At 39.5% G+C, this 21,562-nt stretch overlaps 1 protein-coding gene across 1 annotated transcript in view; it reads left to right on the top strand.

The window, feature by feature from the left end:
• EFHC2 (EF-hand domain containing 2) overlaps positions 1–21,562 on the top strand; it is a 267,304-nt gene that overhangs the window by 40,078 nt on the left and 205,664 nt on the right. Inside the window, 1 exon segment of the mRNA XM_088794715.1 lies at positions 9,526–9,714. Within this exon segment, the coding sequence (XP_088650841.1) occupies positions 9,526–9,714 (189 nt within the window).

Here is a 21,562-nt window from a genome sequence, read left to right as displayed (position 1 = left end):
TATGTTTTCTCTGCACTATTGCAGCTTCTCACACAGTGGGGGGATTCCCTGGGAGACAGGCTTCTTCTCTGTTAATAGTTCGCCTGGGTCACGGGGCACAGTGTCTATGTGGGTATGCAGAGAGCTTTTGAAGTTCCAAAGCTCTTCCTGAACCAGATTCAGAGCCCGTATGTTTCAGCAGTTCTGTTTACTCCTGCAGGTATCTGCTGAGATAGGTGGGGCCAGGGGCGGGGTGAGTTGTGAGAGGTGGCCCCGAGTTATGGCAGCGAACCACCACCACAGCCAGTCCTGCTTCCCCAGCTCCCTCCCCTTTGCCGGAACTAGTTTGGCTGCGAATCTGTGTCTGTGTTCCACAATTCTCAGTACAGCAAATATTCTGTTCTTTTGATCTGACACTGCTACTGTTCTGCTTCTAGCATCGGGCAGGTGGGGGTGGTGCGAGCTCTGGGAGGGTAGGGAGGGGGCGGCTAGTCTCAGTGCCTAAGGCTTCCGTTCTCTGCTCGGTAGTGAAGGCTTAAACCACTGTTGTCAGCCTTCTTCCCTCAGTCTTTTCTCCGAGGTCTCTTCCGTGAACGTTGTGTTGAGCCATGTTATATGCTGCTCTCTCAGCCCTGTGGGCCATAAGCGTATTCGTAGCAGTCTGAGTTCTTCCCTCTCCTGCAGCTGCAGTAGTTCTGGGATGCAGCGAGCTCGGAGCACTGAGTTAGGTCTGCGTCCTGCATCGGGGCAGCTCTGTCTCTTGCACTTCTCTCTTCCCTCCTCCCACGCTGAGGTGATTCGCCCACCTTTAGGTGAATTTAGTAGTGGGCCTCTTCGTCTTGCCTGTCTGCTGTGCAGGGAGTCCTTTGTGGAGTTATTGTTGTTCGATTAGTTGTAAATTCCAGGGAAGCTTTACAGAGGCTCACCTCACGCCGCCATTTTGATGACGTGTTTATGTGGTATTCTTAGGCATTGTGACTACCTGGATAAAAATGGGCTGACAAGACTTCATAGCAGTCGCCTATGTATATGGGTAGGTTGATAGGTATACCTCATTTACCCTTTGCTTCTTCCAGTTCCTTTTCTTCCCCTTGCTGTTGTGATGGTGACCAAGAAAGGAAGGGCTAGTCTTTTTGAGGGTGCTTCAGGCTCAATCCACTAGTTTAGTCTCCTTCAGAAATTTCAGAAATGAGAAACAGTCTGTACTGCTAGAACCATGCTTGGGAGCTGTGCTCTATGTAGGCTAAGGAGCCAGGTGGTGGAAGTACTTTGTCCTCCTTGTTATTTTTCCTCTTCCTCCCTTCCCCCCCCCCACTTTCAAAGTGGAATTGAGGCTGACATAAATCTTTTAAGTCACCTTCTAATCAATCTTTCTTAATACATCCAATCATAGATGTTGATTTCTTTACTTGATGTCTACCATAGCAGTGCTATTCAGAGTGTGGTGTGTGTTTGTGACATTGGGACTGTTTAGAAACTTACATAGTAATTTGACTTGATATGTTATATAGAAACTTATATAACAATTTGCCATGATATCTAAGGTATGATCAGTGGGCTTGTAAGTTTTTATATCAGTTTTTTATTTCAATTTATTGGAATTTATTGCATATTACAAAAATATCAGTCTAAAATGATTTGGGAAAACAAACAATCAATCTTACCCTTCCTCAAACATTGAGTGTCCCTGTTTTTTAGGATGTTCCTTTCTTTCCATTCCCATTGTCTTCACCCTTGTGCAGGCCTTTTTTTTTTTACCTTGTTTGTCTGCTTAGCTATGTTAGCAGCTTGTCTAGTCTGCTTGCATTTCACCTCTCATTCCAACCCATCGTATTTTTAAATGTTATGTGCAAAGAAGTGAAATAATTCTGTTCCTCCATTTCTGGCACAACATCATCATTAATCTGTGCAAGGTCTCTCTCATGTTTTATGTAATTTTATTCCTCATCATTCCCTCTCCACTTTATATAGGCTTCCATACAAATATCTTTGTACATTCTTGAATTTGTATGTATCCTTATAAAATATGTAGCATTTTTAGAAAATATGTAAATTATATTGTGGGCCATATATATAATTTATTTTTCACCTGACAATATGTTTTAGGGATCTGTCTGTGTTGCTGTATGCACATCTGATGCGATGGAATAAATTGTGTCCCTCCAAAATTTATATGTTGCAGCTCTAATGTGATGGTATTTGGACATGTGGCCTTGGGAAGTAATTAGGTTTTAAATGAGGTCACGAGGGTGGGGCCCCCATGATGAAATTAGTGCTCTTATTAAGAAGAGACACCAGAGAGGTTGCTCTCTCTCTCTCTCTCTCACTGTCATGTGGGGACACAGTGAGAAGTGGGCAGTGTACAAGCCAAAAAGAGAGTCCTTACTGGGCAACTAAATTGACTAGCACCTTTATCTTGGACATCCATATCTCCAGAAATGTGAGAAATAAATTCCTGTTATTTAAGCCACCCAGTCCATGCAATTTTATTATGTCAGCCTGAGCTAATACATCTGGTTTATTCTTCTTAGCAGTGAGGTGAAGTTAACATCCATCATAGTGTACTTACCCATTAAACCATATATTCTTATGCATTCCATCAACACGGATGTCTAGGTTGCCACCAAGTTCCCCAAAATATCATGACACATCCTCATATATATCTATTTATTAGCTACCATGAAAATTTCTCTGAGTTATGTAACCAGGAGTGAGATTCTTGAATCAGAAGGAATACACATCCCAATTTTTCCAAGTAGTACTACATTGCTTCCCAAAATGACAGTTAACTTCCCCATCAACAAAGTACTAGGATTCCTGTTTCCCTATATCCTCTCCAACCTTTGATATCATCCAACTTTCTAATTCTTGCCATTCTTTTTTTACAAGATTTTTATTAAAATATAGCTAACATACAATATTATATTAGTTTCAGGTGTACATCATAGTTATTCAACAGTAACCACCTGGCACTATACAGAGTTATTACCTCATTATTGATTATATTCCCTATGCTAAAGAAGTCATCACCATGATAAGTCCTGCGACCATCTGACACTGTACCACACTATCACAATATTATTGACTATATTCCCTATGATATACATTACATCCCTAAGTCTTATTTATTTTATACCTGGAAATTTGAACCTCTTATTCTTCTTTATCTTACCCCCTCTTTTTAATTTTTCAATTAGAATTGACATTCAATATTATTTTATATTAGTTTCAGGTGTACAGAATAGTGGTTAGACATTTTTTTAATTTAGGAAGTGATCTCCCTGACTAGTACCCACCTGGAACTATACATAGTTATTACCATATTATGGATTATATCCCTATACTTCACATCCCTGTGACTATTTTGTAACTACCAATTTGTATTTCTTAATCTCTTCACCTTTTTCACCTTGCCCCCAACCCCCATCCCATCTATCACCCAGATAAATCTAGTACCCATCTGATACCATACATAGTTATTACAATGTTATTGACTATATTCCTTATGCTATAACCTACATCCCTATGACTACTGCATAACAGCCAATGTTAAACAACCCTTTTCACCTATCTCCAACCCCCTCCCATCTGGCACTCAACCAAATGTTCTCTGTATCCATGAGTCTGTCTCTGTTTCGTTTATTTTGTTCTTTAGATTCCATCTATAAGTGAAATCATGACATTTCTCTTTCACTGTCTGATTTACTACACTCAGCACAATACCGTTTAGGTCCATCCATGTTGTCACAGTTGGCAAGATTTCATTCTTTTTTACAGCCGAGTAATATTCTATTGAATCTATGTACCACTTCTTTATCCATTCATCCATTCAAGGACTCCCAGGTTGCCTTCATATCTTGGCTTATGTAAATAATGTTGCAGTGAACATATAGATGAGCACGTCCCCTTGAAGTAGCATTTTCAGTTTGTTTAGATAAATACCCAGAAGTGGAATTACTAGGTCCTTTTCAGTCTCTTCTTATAGTGTTTGTTTTAAAGTCTATTTTGTTTGCTATAAGTATTATTACTCCAACTTTCATTTGCATGTTTGTTCCCATTTTCATTAAATATCTTTTTCCATCCCTTTATTTTCAATCTGTGCATCTTTCTATCTGAAGTGAGTCTTTTGTATGCAGCATATGTAAGGGTCTTGTTCTCTTATCCATTGAGCCCCTCTATCTTTTGACTGGATTATTTAATCCATTTACATTGAAAGTAATTGTTAGGTAGGTAGTTATTGCCATTTTATTGTTCTTTTTTTTTTTTTCATCTTAAAGACATCCCTCTAACGTTCCTTATAATAGCGGTTTGATGGTGATGAACACCTTTAGGTTTTTCTTGTCTGGGAAGCTCTTTATCTGTCCTTTGATTCTAAATGATAGTTTTGCTAGGTAGAGGAATCTTGCTTCTAGGTCCTTGCTTTTGATAATTTTGAATATTTCGTGCCAATCCCTTATGGCTTGCAAAGTTTCTGTTGAGAAATCAGCTGATAGTCTTATGGGAGCTCCCTTGTAGGTAACTAACTGCTTTTCTCTTGCTGCTTTTAAGATTCTTTCTTTGTCTTTAACCTTTGCCATTTTAATTATGATGTGTCTTTGTATTGGCCTCTTTGGGTTCATCTTGTTTAGTACTCTGCACTTTCTGGGCTTGTATATCTATTTCCTTCACCAGGTTAGGGAAGCTTTCTGTCATTATTTCTTCAAATAGGTTTTCAATTCCTTACTTTCTCGTACCATTATGATGTGAATGTTGGTATGCTTGTGGTTGTCCCAGAGGGCCCTTAAAGTTTACTCAATTTTTTGGATTCTTTTTCTTTTAGTTGTTCTGATTGGGTGTTTTTGGCTACCTTATCTTGTAAATTGCTGATTTGATCTTCTGCTTCATGTAATTTGTTGATTTCCTGTAATGTATTCTTCATTTCCATTATTGGATTCATTTTTTGTGCCTGGTTCTTTTTTATGTTTCCTATCTCTTTGTTGAAGTTCTCCCTGAGATCATTGAGAGTCCTTATAACCAGTATTTGTAACTCCATCTGGTAGATTGCTTGTCTTCATTTTGTTTAATTCTTTTTCTGGAGCTTTATTCTGTTCTTTTATTTGGGACATGTTTCTTAGTCTCCCCATTTTGGCTGCCTTCCTGTGTTTGTTTCTATGTATTAAGTAGGGCTGCTACTGTGTTTCCCCGAAAATAAGACCTAGCTGGACAGTCAGCTCTAATGTGTCTTTTGGAGCAAAAATTAATATAAAACCCAGTCTTATTTTACTATAATATAGTACTGGGTCTTATATAATATAATAATATAATACAATATAACATAATATAATATAATATATTAATATAATATGAGACTCGGTCTTATTTTACTATAGGAATGGGTCTAATATAATATGATATAATGTAATACTGGGTCTTATATTAACTTTTACTCCAAAAGACGCATTAGAGCTGATTGTCCGGCTAGGTCTTATTTTCGGGGAAATACAGTATGTCTTCTGGTCTTAGTAGAGTGGCCTTATGAAGTAGGTGTGCTGTGGGGGCTCAGTGGCACACTCCAGGTGTGTCCATTGTATGAGTTGTGTGTGCCTTCCTTTTATAGTTTCGCCTTGGTTGATAATTGCACATCAGTGTGAGGGACTGACCCTCAGGCTCACTGGTTGTGAGGAGTGACTACAGTGGAGGAGTTGTGGTACAAGGGCTGGCCCTACAGAGCAGGATCTGCCTCAGCAGGACTCTGGTACCTGCCCATTCTGTCCCTTGGTTGTGTTGTCCTTGGAGGCAGCTGGGTGATGCTCCATCTCATTTAGAAGCTGGCCACAGGCGGCGCCATCCCCAGGGATACCTGGGAGGGTACCTGCTACACGTCAAGTTCAGCTGCAGTGAGTGCCCCTCCGGGGCCACCAGGCAGGAGCCATAAAGAAATCTGCAGATGGCTACCACCCGTGCTGTGCTTGGAAGCGCCTTGAGAGGCTAAGCCTCAAACCAAGGCCGGCTCCTGCTAGTGCTGGGCTTTCGGCTGCTCAGCCAGAGATACAGGGCATGCTCAAGTCAGCTGCTGCTTGTCTGGGTTCTGAGAGCCTTTGAGAGACCATAGGAAAGTCTGCAGCATGAGCCAAGGCAGGCCGTTTGTTACGAAAAAGCCGCTGGAAGTGGCTTGGGTGTGCCTGAAATTTGGGCAGGGTGGGGTCTCAAAGAACCAGGGCATGACCAGGGCATGACGAATGAATGGCATTAGCCAGTTTGATGAAGACTCAGATATGGTGGCCACCTATGTCTGCACGCAGGGAATGGGGAGGGCTCAAAAAAGAAACAGTGGCCTCCCCCAGCTCCTCCATCCAGGAGAAAGTTGCCCCTCCAGCCCCTGTCCTAAAGCCAGACAACTCAGTCCCCCCCCACCCCATATGTCCCTGCCACCTCTCCAGCTGCTGCCCAGCGCTGGAGCTCTGAGCCAGTGATTCTGTCGGTGAGTAAGTCTGTGTGTGGTCCTTTTAAGAGGAGCCGCCCTCTGTATCATTCGGTCATAATCTCCACTGGTTTTCACAGACAGAAATTATGGGGACTTCTCTCCCCAGCACTGGAATCCTGGGCTGGGGAGGGGCTGGGACCCTTCACTCCTCCAAGAGATATCACCAAGTGTGTGTGCAGGTGGCGGCATTGGGGGGCTGGTAGAAGTGTTGGCAATGGATTCTGTAAGGGACAGAGCCAGGCTGCAGCTCACCATCCTAACCACTGCCTGTAGCTTTCCTCCCGTAGCCGTCAAGCTGGGCGGTTTATCTGCTCAGTGCGGCTGTTGTGGCCTGGCTCCCTAGGGCAGGGCTGCTCAGGCCCTTCCCCATTCTTCCTGGCTGCCTTCACTTTAAGAGGAAATGAGGCCTTTTCTTTTTACTATTGGGTATTTTAATTTTTATTTTTATTGAGGTGTAATTGACATATAACATTACATTAGGTACAGGTGTACAATGTAATGATTTTATATATATATGTTATATATATATATTATATATCTATATCTATAGATATATATCTATATATCTATAGATATAGATATGATCACCACAATAAATCTAGTTAACATCCGTCACCATACATAGTTAAAAAATTTTTCCTTGTGATGAGAACTTTTAATATTTACTCTCTTAGCAACTTTCAAATATATAATACACTATTATTAACTATAGTTACCATGCTGTAAATAACATCTCATGACTTATTTATTTTATAACTGGAAATTTTTTATAACTTTACTCATTTTGCCCACCACCCCCAACCCTTCACTTCTGGTAACCACCAATCTTGTCTCTGTATCTATGAGCTCAGGTTTTTTTTGTTTTGTTTTGTTTTTTTCCAGGTTCCACTTATAAATGAGATCATATGATATTTGTCTTTCTCTGTCTGACATATTTCACCTAGCATAATGCCCTCAAGGTCCGTTCATGTTTTCACATGTTGCAAGATTTCATTCTGTTTTATGGCTGAATAATATTCCATTATATATACCACATTTTTCTTTGTGCATTCATCCATTGGTGGGCACTTAGGTTGTTTCCATGTTTCGGCTATTGTAAATAATGGTGCAGTGAACACAGGGGATGCATATATCTTTTCAAATTAGTGTTTTCATTTTCAGATAAATACCCACAAGTGGAATTACTGGGTCAAATGGCAGCTCTAATTTTAGTTTTTTGAGGAGCCTCCATACTGTTTTCCATACTGGCTGCACCAATTTACATTCCCATCAACAGTGCACAGGGTTCCCTTTTCTCCACAACCTCACCAACACTTGTTATTTTTTGATAATAGCCATTCTAACTGGTGTGAGGTAGTATCTCATTGTGGTTTTGATTTGCATTTCCATGATGATTAGTGATGTTGAACATCTTTTCGGATGTCTGTTGTTCATCTGTATGTCTTCTTTGGAAAAACGTCTGCTCAGATCCTCTGCCCATTTTTTTTATTATTTTATTTTATTTTATTAAATTTATTGGGGTGACAATTGTTAGTAAAATTACATGGATTTCAGGTGTACAATTCAGTATTACATCATCTATAAATCCCATTGTGTGTTCCCATTTTTAAATAGAATTCCTTTTTACTATTAAGTTGTATGAGTTCTTTGTACATTTTAGAGATTAGCTCCTTATCAGATAAATGACTTGCAAATATTTTCTCTCATTCAGTAGGTTGTCTTGAAACAAGAAAAGACAAAGAAACAATGGTCCTTTTGAAGTTCCTCTCAGACTTCCTTGCCAGTGCATCATGCTTTGCAAGAGGCTACAGTCCTGGCTGTATATAATCCTGGCAAGGATTCAAGTTCAAGTAGCAAATTCAGGATAATGGTTACTTCTAGAGAGGGAGACAAAGGCATGAACTCTGAAAGGGGCTTCAGTTGTACCTGAAATGTTTTATTTTTTATACATGGCTGTAGGGTACACAGTTGTTCATTATGATAAGATATATGATATTTATTGTATAATACATTATTATGGATATTGTCTGGAATTTGCTACTTATAATTTCCATGTTTATATTATCCATAAATAACACTATTTTAAAAAATATTTTCAGGCTTTATATATGTGGAATGAGGAAATTTTATGTGCCCTTTTAGAACCTATTGTTTTTGCTTCACATTTTTTTGAGATTTATCCATATCGATACATGTAATTTTAGACCTTTGTATTAATATTCCATTTTATATAAAGCAAACACAATTGAGTTATCTTTTCTGCTATTGATGGATATTTAGATTGTTTCTGACTTTTCACTCATTCAAACACTGCTGTAACAAATCATCTGATATATAGCTCCTCCTGCACAACACAAAATATATTTTGGGGTGGACTTGCTAGGCCGTAGGGTACATATACCTTTCACTTTGCTAGGCCTTGTCATCTTTCTCCGCAGAGGGAATCTTCTGCTTTACTTTCTTACTAGCAGTGCATGCGAATTGATGTTGGCCCACAACTTTGCCAGCCTTTGGTAGCATTATCTGGACTTTCCTTTCTATGCCCAGATCCCCAGAAAAGATGGGAGGGAAGTGAGGAAGAGGGAGGGCAAGGTTCTATAATTAGGAGGAGAATGTCAGCTCTGAGGAATTTCCTGTTACATTTATTTTAATGAGGAAAAGATTTTATTCTCTATTTGGTGAAAATAATGTTTAGACTTCTGTGGGGAAACAAACATTTTTACTCTGAAGTACAGGAATTTTTTTTTCCCGTTTGCATTCTTGGCAAATAAGGAGAATAGACTAGTTAGCAAGCTAATGTTCTAAGTGTTCACTTGCGGCAATAGTTATTTTTAAATATTTTAAGTAGCATGGAACATTAGGTTTATTATTATTGCTTTTCAAAGTTTTGAATTTGTTAAAATGAATTGAATTTAAAATGTGACACAACTTTATGGATAAAGATTGATCATAATTATTTGCCACTCTAATATGTATTCTGTAATGGGAAAAATAAATGATGGTCAATGTGTTTATCTTTTGAAACAAGTAAGCAAAGTCATAAATGGTAACTTTGGCCATTTTATGTTGTCTCGTGTTCACAGGTGGAAAGGAAGAAGTTTCATAAATCTCAAAATTGGGGCTTTTGCAACAATGTTAGCATGCTGGTGAGTGAAAGTAAACCAGGAACAGGTGGAAAACTGCTTGTCCAGCAAAAGATGAAGCCTAAATACAGTGTATTTGCTAAAGAAGTGGGAAGTGACACACCATCCTGGGTAGCTTTTGATAAACAGGTAAGTCACATGACATTGGGAAAAATGCAATCTTAAAATGTTACATGTACTAATTAAGTATATTTGAGAAAATAAGAGTCCTCAATGTAAATGTTAAGGCTAGTCCTTCTGAAAAGACACATTCAAGAACAAAAGTACCCTAAACAAAGAAAAGTTATCCCTGCTCCTGTTTCTGACCAGGTGCTTCGGTTTAAAGATGCCAAATGTTCACCTTTGTTGGCTAATGCTTATCAACCTTTCTCTCATCTCCTCTCCTGGACAGGATAAGCTTCCCTTCTCTGGACACTAAGAGTCTGGTCAGGCTGATCAGAGGACCAAAGGGTGACATGGCAAGAATTGTAGAAGTGAAGGAAAGAGGTGCTATTATTTGACAAGAGTCTGAACTTTAGTGTGCATGTTTGTACACATAACATACACATATACTGGCATACTGACAGCTGACAAAGGCAATCCATTTGAATATCTTAAAAAGAGACTAAGGTCAAAGGGGAAAAAAAATCCCAAGGTGACCAGTTATTTCCCATAAGGCAGCTGTATGGGTATGCTGTGTTTTATGACAATCCTGTATCACCACCCCATGTTCTGTTATCCAAAAAAGAGCCTGTTATTACATTATTTAGGTCCTGTAATTAAAAAATAATTTAGGACTAGATAAAGAACTCAAACCTAGTATGCTGTTTACCAGGTGTTTTTTAGCAGCCTTAACATAGATTTGTTGGCTATACTTTGATTCCAATGAAAATGTCTTCCAATTCAGTAGAGTGACATATCCCATGTCATCAGTGTTAGGGTCCATCAATTAGAAGACATTTTTTTTTGAAGCCCAGTTCTGATACTTAACGGCAATCTAACTGACTACAGGGAAGCTTCTTTCCCGGGAAGCCATCTCTACATTGAACATGGACCAACATTTCTCCTTTTTTTATTTATTATTATTTTCATTACCTGGCTCAGTGCTGGACCCAGAGTTCAGAAACAATTTCTGGGCTAACTTACTTGAATGGATCACACATGGTTTCCTGGTAATATCAATCTTATAGGTGTTTGCACATCATCATTCTAGAATATTTAATTTGCAAGGGCCAAAGAAAAGATTGTACTTTTACTTCTGTCAAAATGAGGGTTATTTAAAAGAGCTGAGTAGAGTGACCATGACTATCCAACTTTCATGACCCAATCTTCCTAAAGGCCATCATTGTCATTGATAGACTTTTATTGTCACTTGGAATTATTAGAAAAGCAAACTTTTACTCATTTAGAGAAAGCATCAGCTTTCAAAGAATGATAATGATTTTAAAACTCTCAGGTTCCCAAATGGCTTTTAAGATCCAAATTGCATGACCCAATAGGGCAAATGCTTTGAACTAGAATGGAGAGATAAACTTTATGGTTGTTTAAAAAAATATGAGGGTTATTTACAATAGTTGAAACTAATCCACTACTGAATAACTAATGTTGTAGACCACAATATATTAAACTTCTTTTGCATTTAAAGCTGAAAATTCCTTTTCATGTTTTTCTCAATATGTGCCTTTCAAGCCTATTTTGTAGCCCTTTAATTACTTATAAAATTATGTAGACTATTTCATGAAGTTGGAATAATTTTAACTTCCAACTACTTGAGAAAATGAAGAGCTGGCTCATTTGAGGCCTAACAAATGCAACATAATTCTTTCAGTTATTTTGTTGATCAACTTCAATTAAATAAATATTCATTGAGCTTTAAATGAGACACTAAGACTATGAAATATTTACATGCTCTGATGAGATTGTGAAATACAAACTGGATCCTGGTTAATACCCATAGCAAATTATAAAGCACTTTCTAGATTCGTGGTTCAACAAAACAAGTCGATACCTGTTAATCATTTTTCTTAAAAATGAGACATTTTCAACTCGTTGCCAGTTTTTCCAATAGCTTTTAGTCATAGCTGTATATAACCATATATATGTATGTGTGTGTGTGTGTGTGTGTGTGTGTGTATATATATATATATATATTTACATTCTCAAACAAAAAAGTAGGAATAAAGGCAGTTCCTTGGAAAATATCAAAATTAATATTTGTAGTAGATGCTCTTGGTGCCTACCCATATCCACATTAAGGGTGGCCCCCTGCCCCCGCTGCAACAAATGCTTTGGCAAACTGTTCACATCTGTAACCCACTATGGAGTGTTGCTCTTGGCCAATGGACATTGCATCACCCAGAGAAGCCTGGGAGGTTACCCTGGTCCCTTCATCACAAGGGGTTGATTGATTTGACAAGGGTAAAAAGCTTAGCTTCTTCAAGGCAGGCACCTTTGTATTCTGATATAGACTCATAGCTCCTTGTATAACCAGCCAAGGCAAAACTTCATGTGAGAATGCATTCTTGCTTGGCTCATTTCCCTTCCCTTGGCTGCTCCCCTCACTCCCTTCCAGGTTTCTCTCATGAGTATGCCCAACAAACTACATGCATCTAAATCCCTGTTTCAGGCTCTGCTTTTGTGGAGCCCAGACTAAGACAACATTCCAGTTTTTATCTATAATTCTAGAAGTGACCCTTAAAATGCTCTGCTCAGGCCAACCATCAAATTACAAGCAGAGAAGATACTATTTGCAGTCACCAAGAAGAGCCAGCATTTATTATCCTATGTGGCCCTCATGGCAGATATTTCTAGCTGTTCATCTTTTATTCTCCCTTCCCTTCATTCTCACAGAGAGAACACCAGTTTTATTCAGGCTGGAGATGTGATCACTTAAAAATATTTACATCCCCAGGCTCCTTGCAGCTAGGGCTGGCTACATGACTCACTTCTGTCCAATAACATATGAGTTAAGGTCTATTGGGTGTGGTTCCTAAGAAAGTTATTTTTCTCATTAAAAGAGTTAGGCTCAGTTGGCATGTTTTTCCTGCCCTTTGCTCTACCTTTGTTTTCCTGCCTGGAACTAAGACAATTCTTCAGGGCACAGCAGCCACCTTGTAAGTGCAGCAAAAATAAAGGGGACCTAGAGCCCTACTGATATTATGGAGTCATTGTTATCAGGCCTGGGTTGTCTCTTTCTGAACTCCTTGTTATATGAGGAAAAATCAGCCCCTATTTCAGACGTTCTTAATCCAAGGAGACCTTTGGAATTGTATGGAGGTATTTTGGATTGTCACAATGACTGGGAGCAGTGGACTAGAGGGAAGTGAGTGAAGCACTTATGTTGGGTGCAAAATTTAAGGGGCACCCCAAAACTCAGTAGTCAAGGTATGTAATATTTTAATGCAATATCTTTAAAAATCAAAATTTATGCAAAAATTCTTGCCAACATTTCAAATAAAGATAGGGTCAGTACTGCCATGCTGAGCCATATTGGAGCCTGAGCCAATGTCATGCAGGGTGTCAGGCGGGGTCTCAGCTCCCACTCCCCACATAAGAACGCAGGATATGGTGAGGCCAAAAAGGAACACCCGCGGAGCCATAGGTAGGGGAGTCATACCACTATATTCTAGCTGGCGACTGGGTTGGAGATATAGGAAGCAGGAGCCACACGAAACGCAACCTGCCGTCCGCTTCTCTGACAACCAAACCCACTTGCTAGCTGCAATCTGCCGTGCTAACTGCAATCCGCTCTTGCTAGCTCAGCCACCATCTTCTTGCTAGCCCCCATTTTCTGCTAGCGTGGCCACGGAAGTTATATTAGTGGCCAATGGCTCAATGGTTACAGCTGACGGCCAACTAGCCACAGCTGATGGCCATCCAGTCACAGTTGATGGCCATTTACTACCTGAGTGAGCACCTTTCCATGTGAGGGCGAGAGCCTGGAAGCTGCACTCCTGGCTCTGTCCCCACAACCAAAAAGGAAAAATCAGTAATACTGAGTCTATTGTTGTCGTGTGGGAGACCCTGCTCGCTGTGCCATTTGTCGTGCGGGGCAGCCTGCGGGGTCTCTGGTCCCGCTCCCCACATAAGAACGCAGGATATGGTGAGGCCGAAAAGGAACACCCACGGAGCCATAGGTAGGGGAGTCATACCACTATGGTCTCACTGGAGGCTGGGCTCACCGGACACGCGACCTGCCATCCGCCTTTCCGCCAACCAACCGACCGACGATTCCTCCACTCTCCTCGTCTCTCTTCCGCTCTCCTCGGCTCTCCTCTTCCACTCTCTTCGGCTCTGCTCGGCTCTGCTTGGCTCCTCGGTAATCCTCGGCAATCCTTCGTAGCCACAGCAGTTATACCAGCGGCCAATCGGCTAACCGGCCACAGCCGACGGCCAATCAGCCACAGCCGACGGCCATCCACCACCAGAGCCAGCACCCTTCCATGTGAGGCCGAGAGCCTATAAACTACTCTCTGGGGCTCTGTCCCCACAATCGTTATTTAACATTTTGACATTTTGATATTTTATTCATGGATTTTTGCATTAATTTTGATGTTTTAAATTGCCTTGCCCTGGGGCCAGCCCTAACCAGAAGGTACTGCTGCTATTGAGTAGCTGGAGGCCAACCATGTATTTTACATTCTGCATGTAGGGATGGAGTCCCAGAGAGCAGTTTCCAGGCTCTCTACCTCACGTGGAAAGGTGCTGGCTTGGGTAGTTAATGGCCATCAGCTGTGATCAGATGGCCATCAGCTGTAACTAGTTGGCCATCAGCTGTAACCAGTTAGCCATTAGCCACTAATATCACTGCCGTGGCTACGCTAGCAAGCGCGGATTGTGGCTAGCAAGTGTGGTTAGCGAGCGGATTGTGGATTGCGGATTGTGTGGATCCTACTACCTGTGTCTCGCCCGGCCACCAGTGAGACTGGGGTGCAGGAAGACCCCTTGTTAGGTGTGGGGCCAGAGTCCCAGAGAGCAGTTTCCAGGCTCTTGGCCTCACGTGGAAAGGTGCTGGCTGGGGTTGTAGATGGCCATTAGCTGTGACTAGTTGGCCATCAGCTGTTATCGGTTAGCCATTAGCCACTGATATAACTGCCGTGGCTGAGCTAGCAAGCCTGGATTGCAGATTGCAGATGGTGTGAATCAGACTTCCTTTGTCTCTCCCGGCCGCCAGCAAGAATATAGTGGTATTAACCCCTTATCTGTGGCTCCGTTCTTGTTCCTTTTTGGCCTCACCATATCCTGTGTTCTTGTGCGGGGAGTGGGAGCTGAGTTCCTGTATTACACTGCAGTAGGGGAAAGGCAATCCCTCATTGGAAAGAATGTTCTACCTAAAATGCCAATACTGCTCCCAATGAGAAACACAGTCCTACCTGCTTAAAAACTCTGGCATTGGGAGGATTTATGCAAATAACGAAGCATAATTTTGCCTGATACTACACCTACCCCCAAATAACCACCAAAGACTAGTTAATTTACTGAGTTCCTTTAAATATGAGCAAGCACATATTCACTCACACCAATTAGTTCTAGTCAGCATCCCAGCACCTCCATGAGGAAGAAGCAAATGTGGATGATTGCTCTCACTCTATGTGAGGAATCGTTTACAAGAAGTGGGGCAGGGGCCACGGTTGAAGGTACTGTAATTGTCATGTAATGTTAACCTTTAAAATTAAATGGCCAGTTATTTTACCAGTAAAAATGAGTTTATTCAGGCACGGTGGAGGAATTAAAACTTGGGGCATGTAAACTATGGCAAATCATAGGCAAGTCTAGAGAACAAAGGAGGGGAGTGTTACTTTATAGAGAAAAGGAGGACGTTGAGGGGTCGTTATGAGTGAAAGTCCATTGGAGGAGAATGAGAATTCAGGGTGGTGATGACTTCTCATTGGCTGAGTTGTGGCGTTTCCCATTGGCTGGGTGGTTGCTGGTCAAGGAGAAAATCTTCCTTACTACTGTTACTGAAAGACTAGGGTTTGGCTGCTTGCCTCACAAAAGCTAAAGTTGGAGACACAAGGGTTGGTGGAAAGAAAAGGAGGTTTATTTAAAATGCCAGCATTCTGGGAAGATGGTTGACTCTTGTCTCAAAGGCCATCTTCCCCGTTCCTAGAACAGCCAGAAGGTTTCACAGGCACATAAGAAGAGGCAGAATAAAGGAAAGGGGGTGTTAGTCAGGTGATACCTGGGTGCTGACATCCGGAAAAATGCATCCTAGTGTTCTGTTCATTCCGAGATAATGTTATCTGGGACCTGGAAAATTGCAAGGGAGTTGCAGCCTGGTTATCGGCGTCTAGAGGTCTAAGGGCTGAAACAGTTTCTTTTAAGCCTGTGTTGTGGTGATTAACCAGATTAACAAGCTGTGTCTATAACCTTGGGAAAACAGAGCAATTGAATCAGGGAGGAGGGGAAGGAAACAAAGAAAAGAAGACAACTAAATAAATTAGATTGTTAAATCTTGCAAAATATACTGTCACCTTTACACTCCTGCTGAAGTAAAGTATAATCTTGGGAAAACAGAGCAACTGAATCAGAGAGGGGGGTAAGGAAACAAAGAAAAGAAGAAAAAAGAAAAGAAACTCGATTGTTAAATCTTGCAAAATATACTGTCACCCCTATACTCCTACTGGAGTAGTAAAATAAGCCTCTTCCTGTTGGGGATTACAAGGTATGCTTCTTTGTGCTGGAGTCTGCAGATGGCAGTGGGTGGTAGTGTGTGAGAGCTCTCCCTTCAGGGCTTCCCAACTCTGATGATTTTAAATGAGGTTTCCTTTATTCATTTCCACTTGCCTCTCTGAGCTTCAGTTTTCTTGACTGTAATGTGGGGCTTGGCTAGCTGATCTCTAACGATGTTTTACCATGCCTAAGACTTTAGTCCTAGTCTGGGACATTGTGGAGACAGAGTCGCAGAGAGCAGTTTCCAGGCTCTTGGCCTCATGTGGAAAGGTGCTGGCTTGGGTAGTAGATGGCCGTCAGCTGTGACTGGTTGGCCTTCAGCTGTTACCAGTTAGTCATTAGCCACTGATACAACTGCTGTGGCTGAGCTAGCAAGCCTGGATTGCAGATTGTAGATGGTGCGGATCATGTGGATCCTACTTCCTGTGTCTCTCCCGGCCGCCAGCAAGAATATAGTGGTATGAACCCGCTATTCATTGCTCTGTTGTTCCTTTTTGGCCTCACCATATTCTGCATTCTTATTCGGGGAGCGGGAGCTGCGACCCCACATAACACCCTGCATGACAGACACTTAGTCTGCCACTAAAGGCAAATTCAGCTTGTTCATCTTAGAACAGAGCCCAGACCCTGGATCTCCTGGCCTGGGGCTCTTTCTAATTACACCAGGCACCTAGTGCTTCATTATTAATTGAAATTTGGCATTTAGTAGTTTATGATATGCTATTGTTGCTATCGTATGTGATCTATCATTAGCTGCTATTATAGAAAGTCAGACTAGTTAGACATTTTCAAATGACTGAATGTTTTTATGTGACTTTTATCTGGATGTTAAGTACCATTTACATCGACTCTACAATTATGCTCTCATTTCATTTCATCTGTCAATGGGTCCTAGTTAGCCTAATTTGTTTGCTATTTTGCAGATGACTCTATTATAGTTAAGTGGCAGGATAAAGGTTGATCCTATGGGATATGCATGCATTTAAAAATGTATTATAATTTCATTTTTCCCATGTATTGTAAACATAATAATTATAATCAAAACAACTGACCACAGAACTAGAATTTTAATAACTTTGCATTCATTGACATTGGGTTTGTGCCAAGTTGATTATTTATATAGTACTGTGTGAATCTATGCTTTGAACAAAGTAAAAATAAATTTGTAAACTATAGTTTGATCTCTTAGGTCACCTTGATTTTTTTTAAATTGAACAAGTTGGTTTATTACTCATTGCAGTGAGGGAAGACACACACCCTGAGTAACCATGGGATGTCTAAGTAAGCAGGTGTTAGAAAAGACTTATTATAGGATTTGGGCTTGTGTTAGGTAATTTTGGGGAGGGCTTAAGGAATTGGAGCCTTGCTCTGGATTGGTTGCTATCAAGAGGTGGGGGTGCTTCTATGATTGTGTATCTTAATAAATCTCACTTATAGTGAGAGCAGACTAGAGCGAGGCTACAACTGTAATTGAGAGAGAAGCAGCCATCACTCCTGTGAGCTAGGAGAGGGGCATGTTTGACATTTTGTGGCTTGGACAATGTTCATGTTTTGTCTGTGTTCAGATGTGGTTATGGAGTGGTCTTGTTTTTGTCTTGATCCATTGTGGTCACAGACTGGCCTTGTCTGAGATTGATACTCAACAGAAGAACACCAAGGCCTTGCTGTGGCTGCCAGCTCAGCTTGTAGCAGCACCAAGGCTAGCTGATAGTGCCAGGCTGGTTCCTGCATATCAAGGGCTGCTTTTCTCTTTCTCACCCAATACTAGCCAAAAATTTTAATTTACCTACAGGTGATCAAGGAGTAATCACAAGTACATTAGAATCTCATGATTAGCAAAGAACAATACACAAATACAGATTCTTGACATTTTGTTTAAAGCCAATTAGAAATGTTATAAAATATAATCAGACTATATAAAAATAAAATGCAATTAAAAATTTAAAAGTAACTGGAAGATGTGTCAGATATACCTTTAAACCATACCCAAAATTTCAAGTGAAAAATTTTCTGTAGGTTCATGTAATTTTGAGATTATCTGTATCATATTAGAATCATTTTATAAAAGACACCAATATGTATAATTATAACATAATGTAATTACAATACATTGCAGTTTAAATCCCATGTTTTACATCACAATTACATAAATTTTCAGCTATTTAGTTCCAAAGGAGAAATCAAAGCCTTGCCTGAAATCAAGCATGTCATGCCCCAAATTCCCATCTATGCATTCTGCATTTATCACTAAGAATAAAACACAAAATTAAATTTGTGTTAAAGTGTTAAAGTTTCCAGTTTCATCATGCAATATGGGTTTCTCTAAATCTTTTGAAATTCAAAAGGCATTTAATAAAAAATTCCCAATTTGGAATGTTTTTTGAATAAAAAGAATGAGATGCATAAATGAGTCTCTTATTAAAGAAGAAAAAGTTCTTTCTTCCCTCTTTTCTAATAACTAGAGTTTAGTTGTTAGACAAAATTTTAAGACCCTCTCCTCAGGCCTAAACTTTTTATCAATAACTAGGCCTATGGCTTATTTTCATTATCCCAAAGTTAAAATTGTCTTTTTGAGCTTAAACTTGAGTAGATAACACTACATACCCATTAGAATGGTTATTATTTAAAAAGACTGACAAGTACTAAGAACAACTGGAAGTTTCATAATTCCTGGTAGGAATGTAAAATGATACCACTGTTTTGGAAGACAATTTAGCAGTCTCTTAAATAGTTAAACACATAGTATCACAATCCAGTAATTCCACTCCTACATATCTAAGAAAAATTAAAACATGTTCGCAGAAAAACTTGTATATGGTCATTATTCATAATTGCCCCAAACAGGAACACCCTAAATGTACATCAACTGATGAATGAACAAACAAAATGTGGTATAGCCATGCAGTGGAAACTATTCAGCAATGAAAAGAAACTACTGACGTATACAACATGAATGAAACTGAAAAACATACTAAGTGAAAGAAAGCAGACACAGAAGACTTCATATTATATGATTCCATCTATCTAAAATCCTAGAAAAGGCAAATACATCAGAGAAAGCAGATCAGTAGTTGCCTGGGCCTGGAGGTGAGAGAGGGAAATTTTGGGGGGTGATGGAAATGTTCTAAACTGGAGTGTGGTGATAATTACACAACTGTATAAATTTATGAAAAGTTGTTGAACTGTATACTTATAAGAGGTAAATTTTACGGTGTATAAATTATAGATTAATATATTAGTTTGCTAGGACTTCTATAACAAAATACCGTAGACTGGGTGCCTTAAACCACAGAAATTTATTTTCTCACTGTTGTGGAGGTTGGAAATCAAAGATCAAGGTGCTGATAGGATTGGTTTCTCTTAAGGCTTCTCTCCTTGTCTTGCAAATGGCCCCCTTCTTGCTGCCTCTTCACGTGGTTGTCTTCTGTGCACACCGATTTTTTTTAATATAAAATCTTTGTCACGTGTAACATTGTAGTTCACAAATTAAGAACTAACAGTTGCTATTTGATTTGTTGACTGATAGTTTAAGCTAATTTATATTTTGTTCTGAAATTTTAATGTTTATTTATGTACTCTCCCCTTCTAAATTCAGACCAGTTGCAAGTTTATTGACAACATTTAAAAATTTATTTACCTTTCTCAATTTTGTATTTGCAGTATTCTGCCCTATAATAAGCTCACTGTTTTGTAACACTGATGGTGAGTGATAGTACAAATACTGACTATATAATGTGTGTTCTTTTTTTAAAAAATATTTTTGAAATAATTTCAACTTAGAGGAAACCACAAGGATGGGCCAAGACAGTTCCTATGTATTCTTTCTGCAGCTTTCCCCAATGATAACATTTTATATAACCATAGTACGTTATCAAAACCAGGAAATTGACATTGTTATAATACTAAACTTGCAGGCTTTATTTTAATTTCACCAGTTTTTCATCTTCTCCTTAGTTTATAGTTCTTTAAATTTTATCACATGTATAGATAGATTTGTATAACAACTATCACAATCAGGATACAGAATAACTGTTCCTTTAAGATTTTATTGTTTGAGTCTTCATATTAATCAACTTTATTGAGGTAAACCTTATTTTAATTTTTGAGGTCTAATTTATATATGATAAAATGTGCCCATTTTAAGCATACTGTTCCATGAGTTCTGACAAATGTGTGCATCTGTGTAACCACCACCCCAGACACCATGTAGAATACTTCTACCACTCCAGAAAGTTCCCTCATGCCCCCTTTCATTCAGCCCTCTGCCATTGCTCTGACTTCCCTCATCATAGCCTGTTCTTGAACTTCATATAAGTGGAATCTTACAGTGTGTCCACTCAGGTATCTGGTTCTGTTTGGGATTTAAGATTTGAGTCACAGCTTTGATAATATATATATGTATGTAAATAAAGTATAGCCAATTCATGTAATAATACACCATGGCTGATTTCAGGGTATTTGTATAATCTTTTTTTCATCCTCTGGATTCATATCCTTTATTTTTAAACATGCTGGTTTTATTTTTTTTTAAATAAATTACTCTCCTAACCCCATTCAGAAGTTTTAAAAGATTTTAAGATGTTAGAATTGTCTATATCCTTCTATCTATTTTATTAATAATTATGCTCCTCCATTTAAATACCTGTTTTGACCATGAAATTCATTGTGCTGTTTAGTGTGGTGATAGTTCTTTTAATAAAGAGGATTCTCCAGGGACACATGTCATTATCATAAACCTTTTATCAGAGGTATAAATAGTTGAGAGAGCATGGTAATTTATTCTAGGACATAAGAAATGGGAGGTGACAGGGAGGGCATGAATGCCACATATTCAAAGGGAGGCAGAAATGCTTATCTTCATTCTTTTTTCGAAGTTGTCCCATTGCCTTTTCTTTCTCCCCATCTCTCAACCTCCTTATCCTTTTCCCTTCCATTCTTTTAATTTTTGTCTTCATTTCTTTTTCTCTTTTATTGGACTTAAGTCTCTTTGTCCTTTTTCTTTACTTCCATCCATTTTTATTCATCTTACATCCTGAGTGCCCTTTTTAACTTTCTTCCCTTTTCCTACTTTGTCTTCCTCTGCTTCAGGCCTTGAAATTGCTGACTTCTCCTGTTCTTCCTCTGTCTCTTAGTCTTGAAGACCCATTTCAGAAGTCACTTCCCCTGTGATGCTTCAGGTGGTTTACCCCTTCCCTCTCCTACTGAGCATTTTCAAACCCCTGTTAGAATAGCCCTATTACTTCTTCTCTGTGTCTTCCACTGAGCTAGAATGTAGTGGGTATTTTTGTGGCAGTTCAGGAAATAATTGTTAACTTATGGCCTCAAG

Source organism: Rhinolophus sinicus, chromosome 18, assembly GCF_057876585.1.
Source record: "Rhinolophus sinicus isolate RSI-liver-muscle chromosome 18, RSI-T2T, whole genome shotgun sequence".
NCBI lineage: Eukaryota > Metazoa > Chordata > Mammalia > Chiroptera > Rhinolophidae > Rhinolophus > Rhinolophus sinicus.
This window is presented reverse-complemented; position numbering and strand designations above follow the sequence as displayed.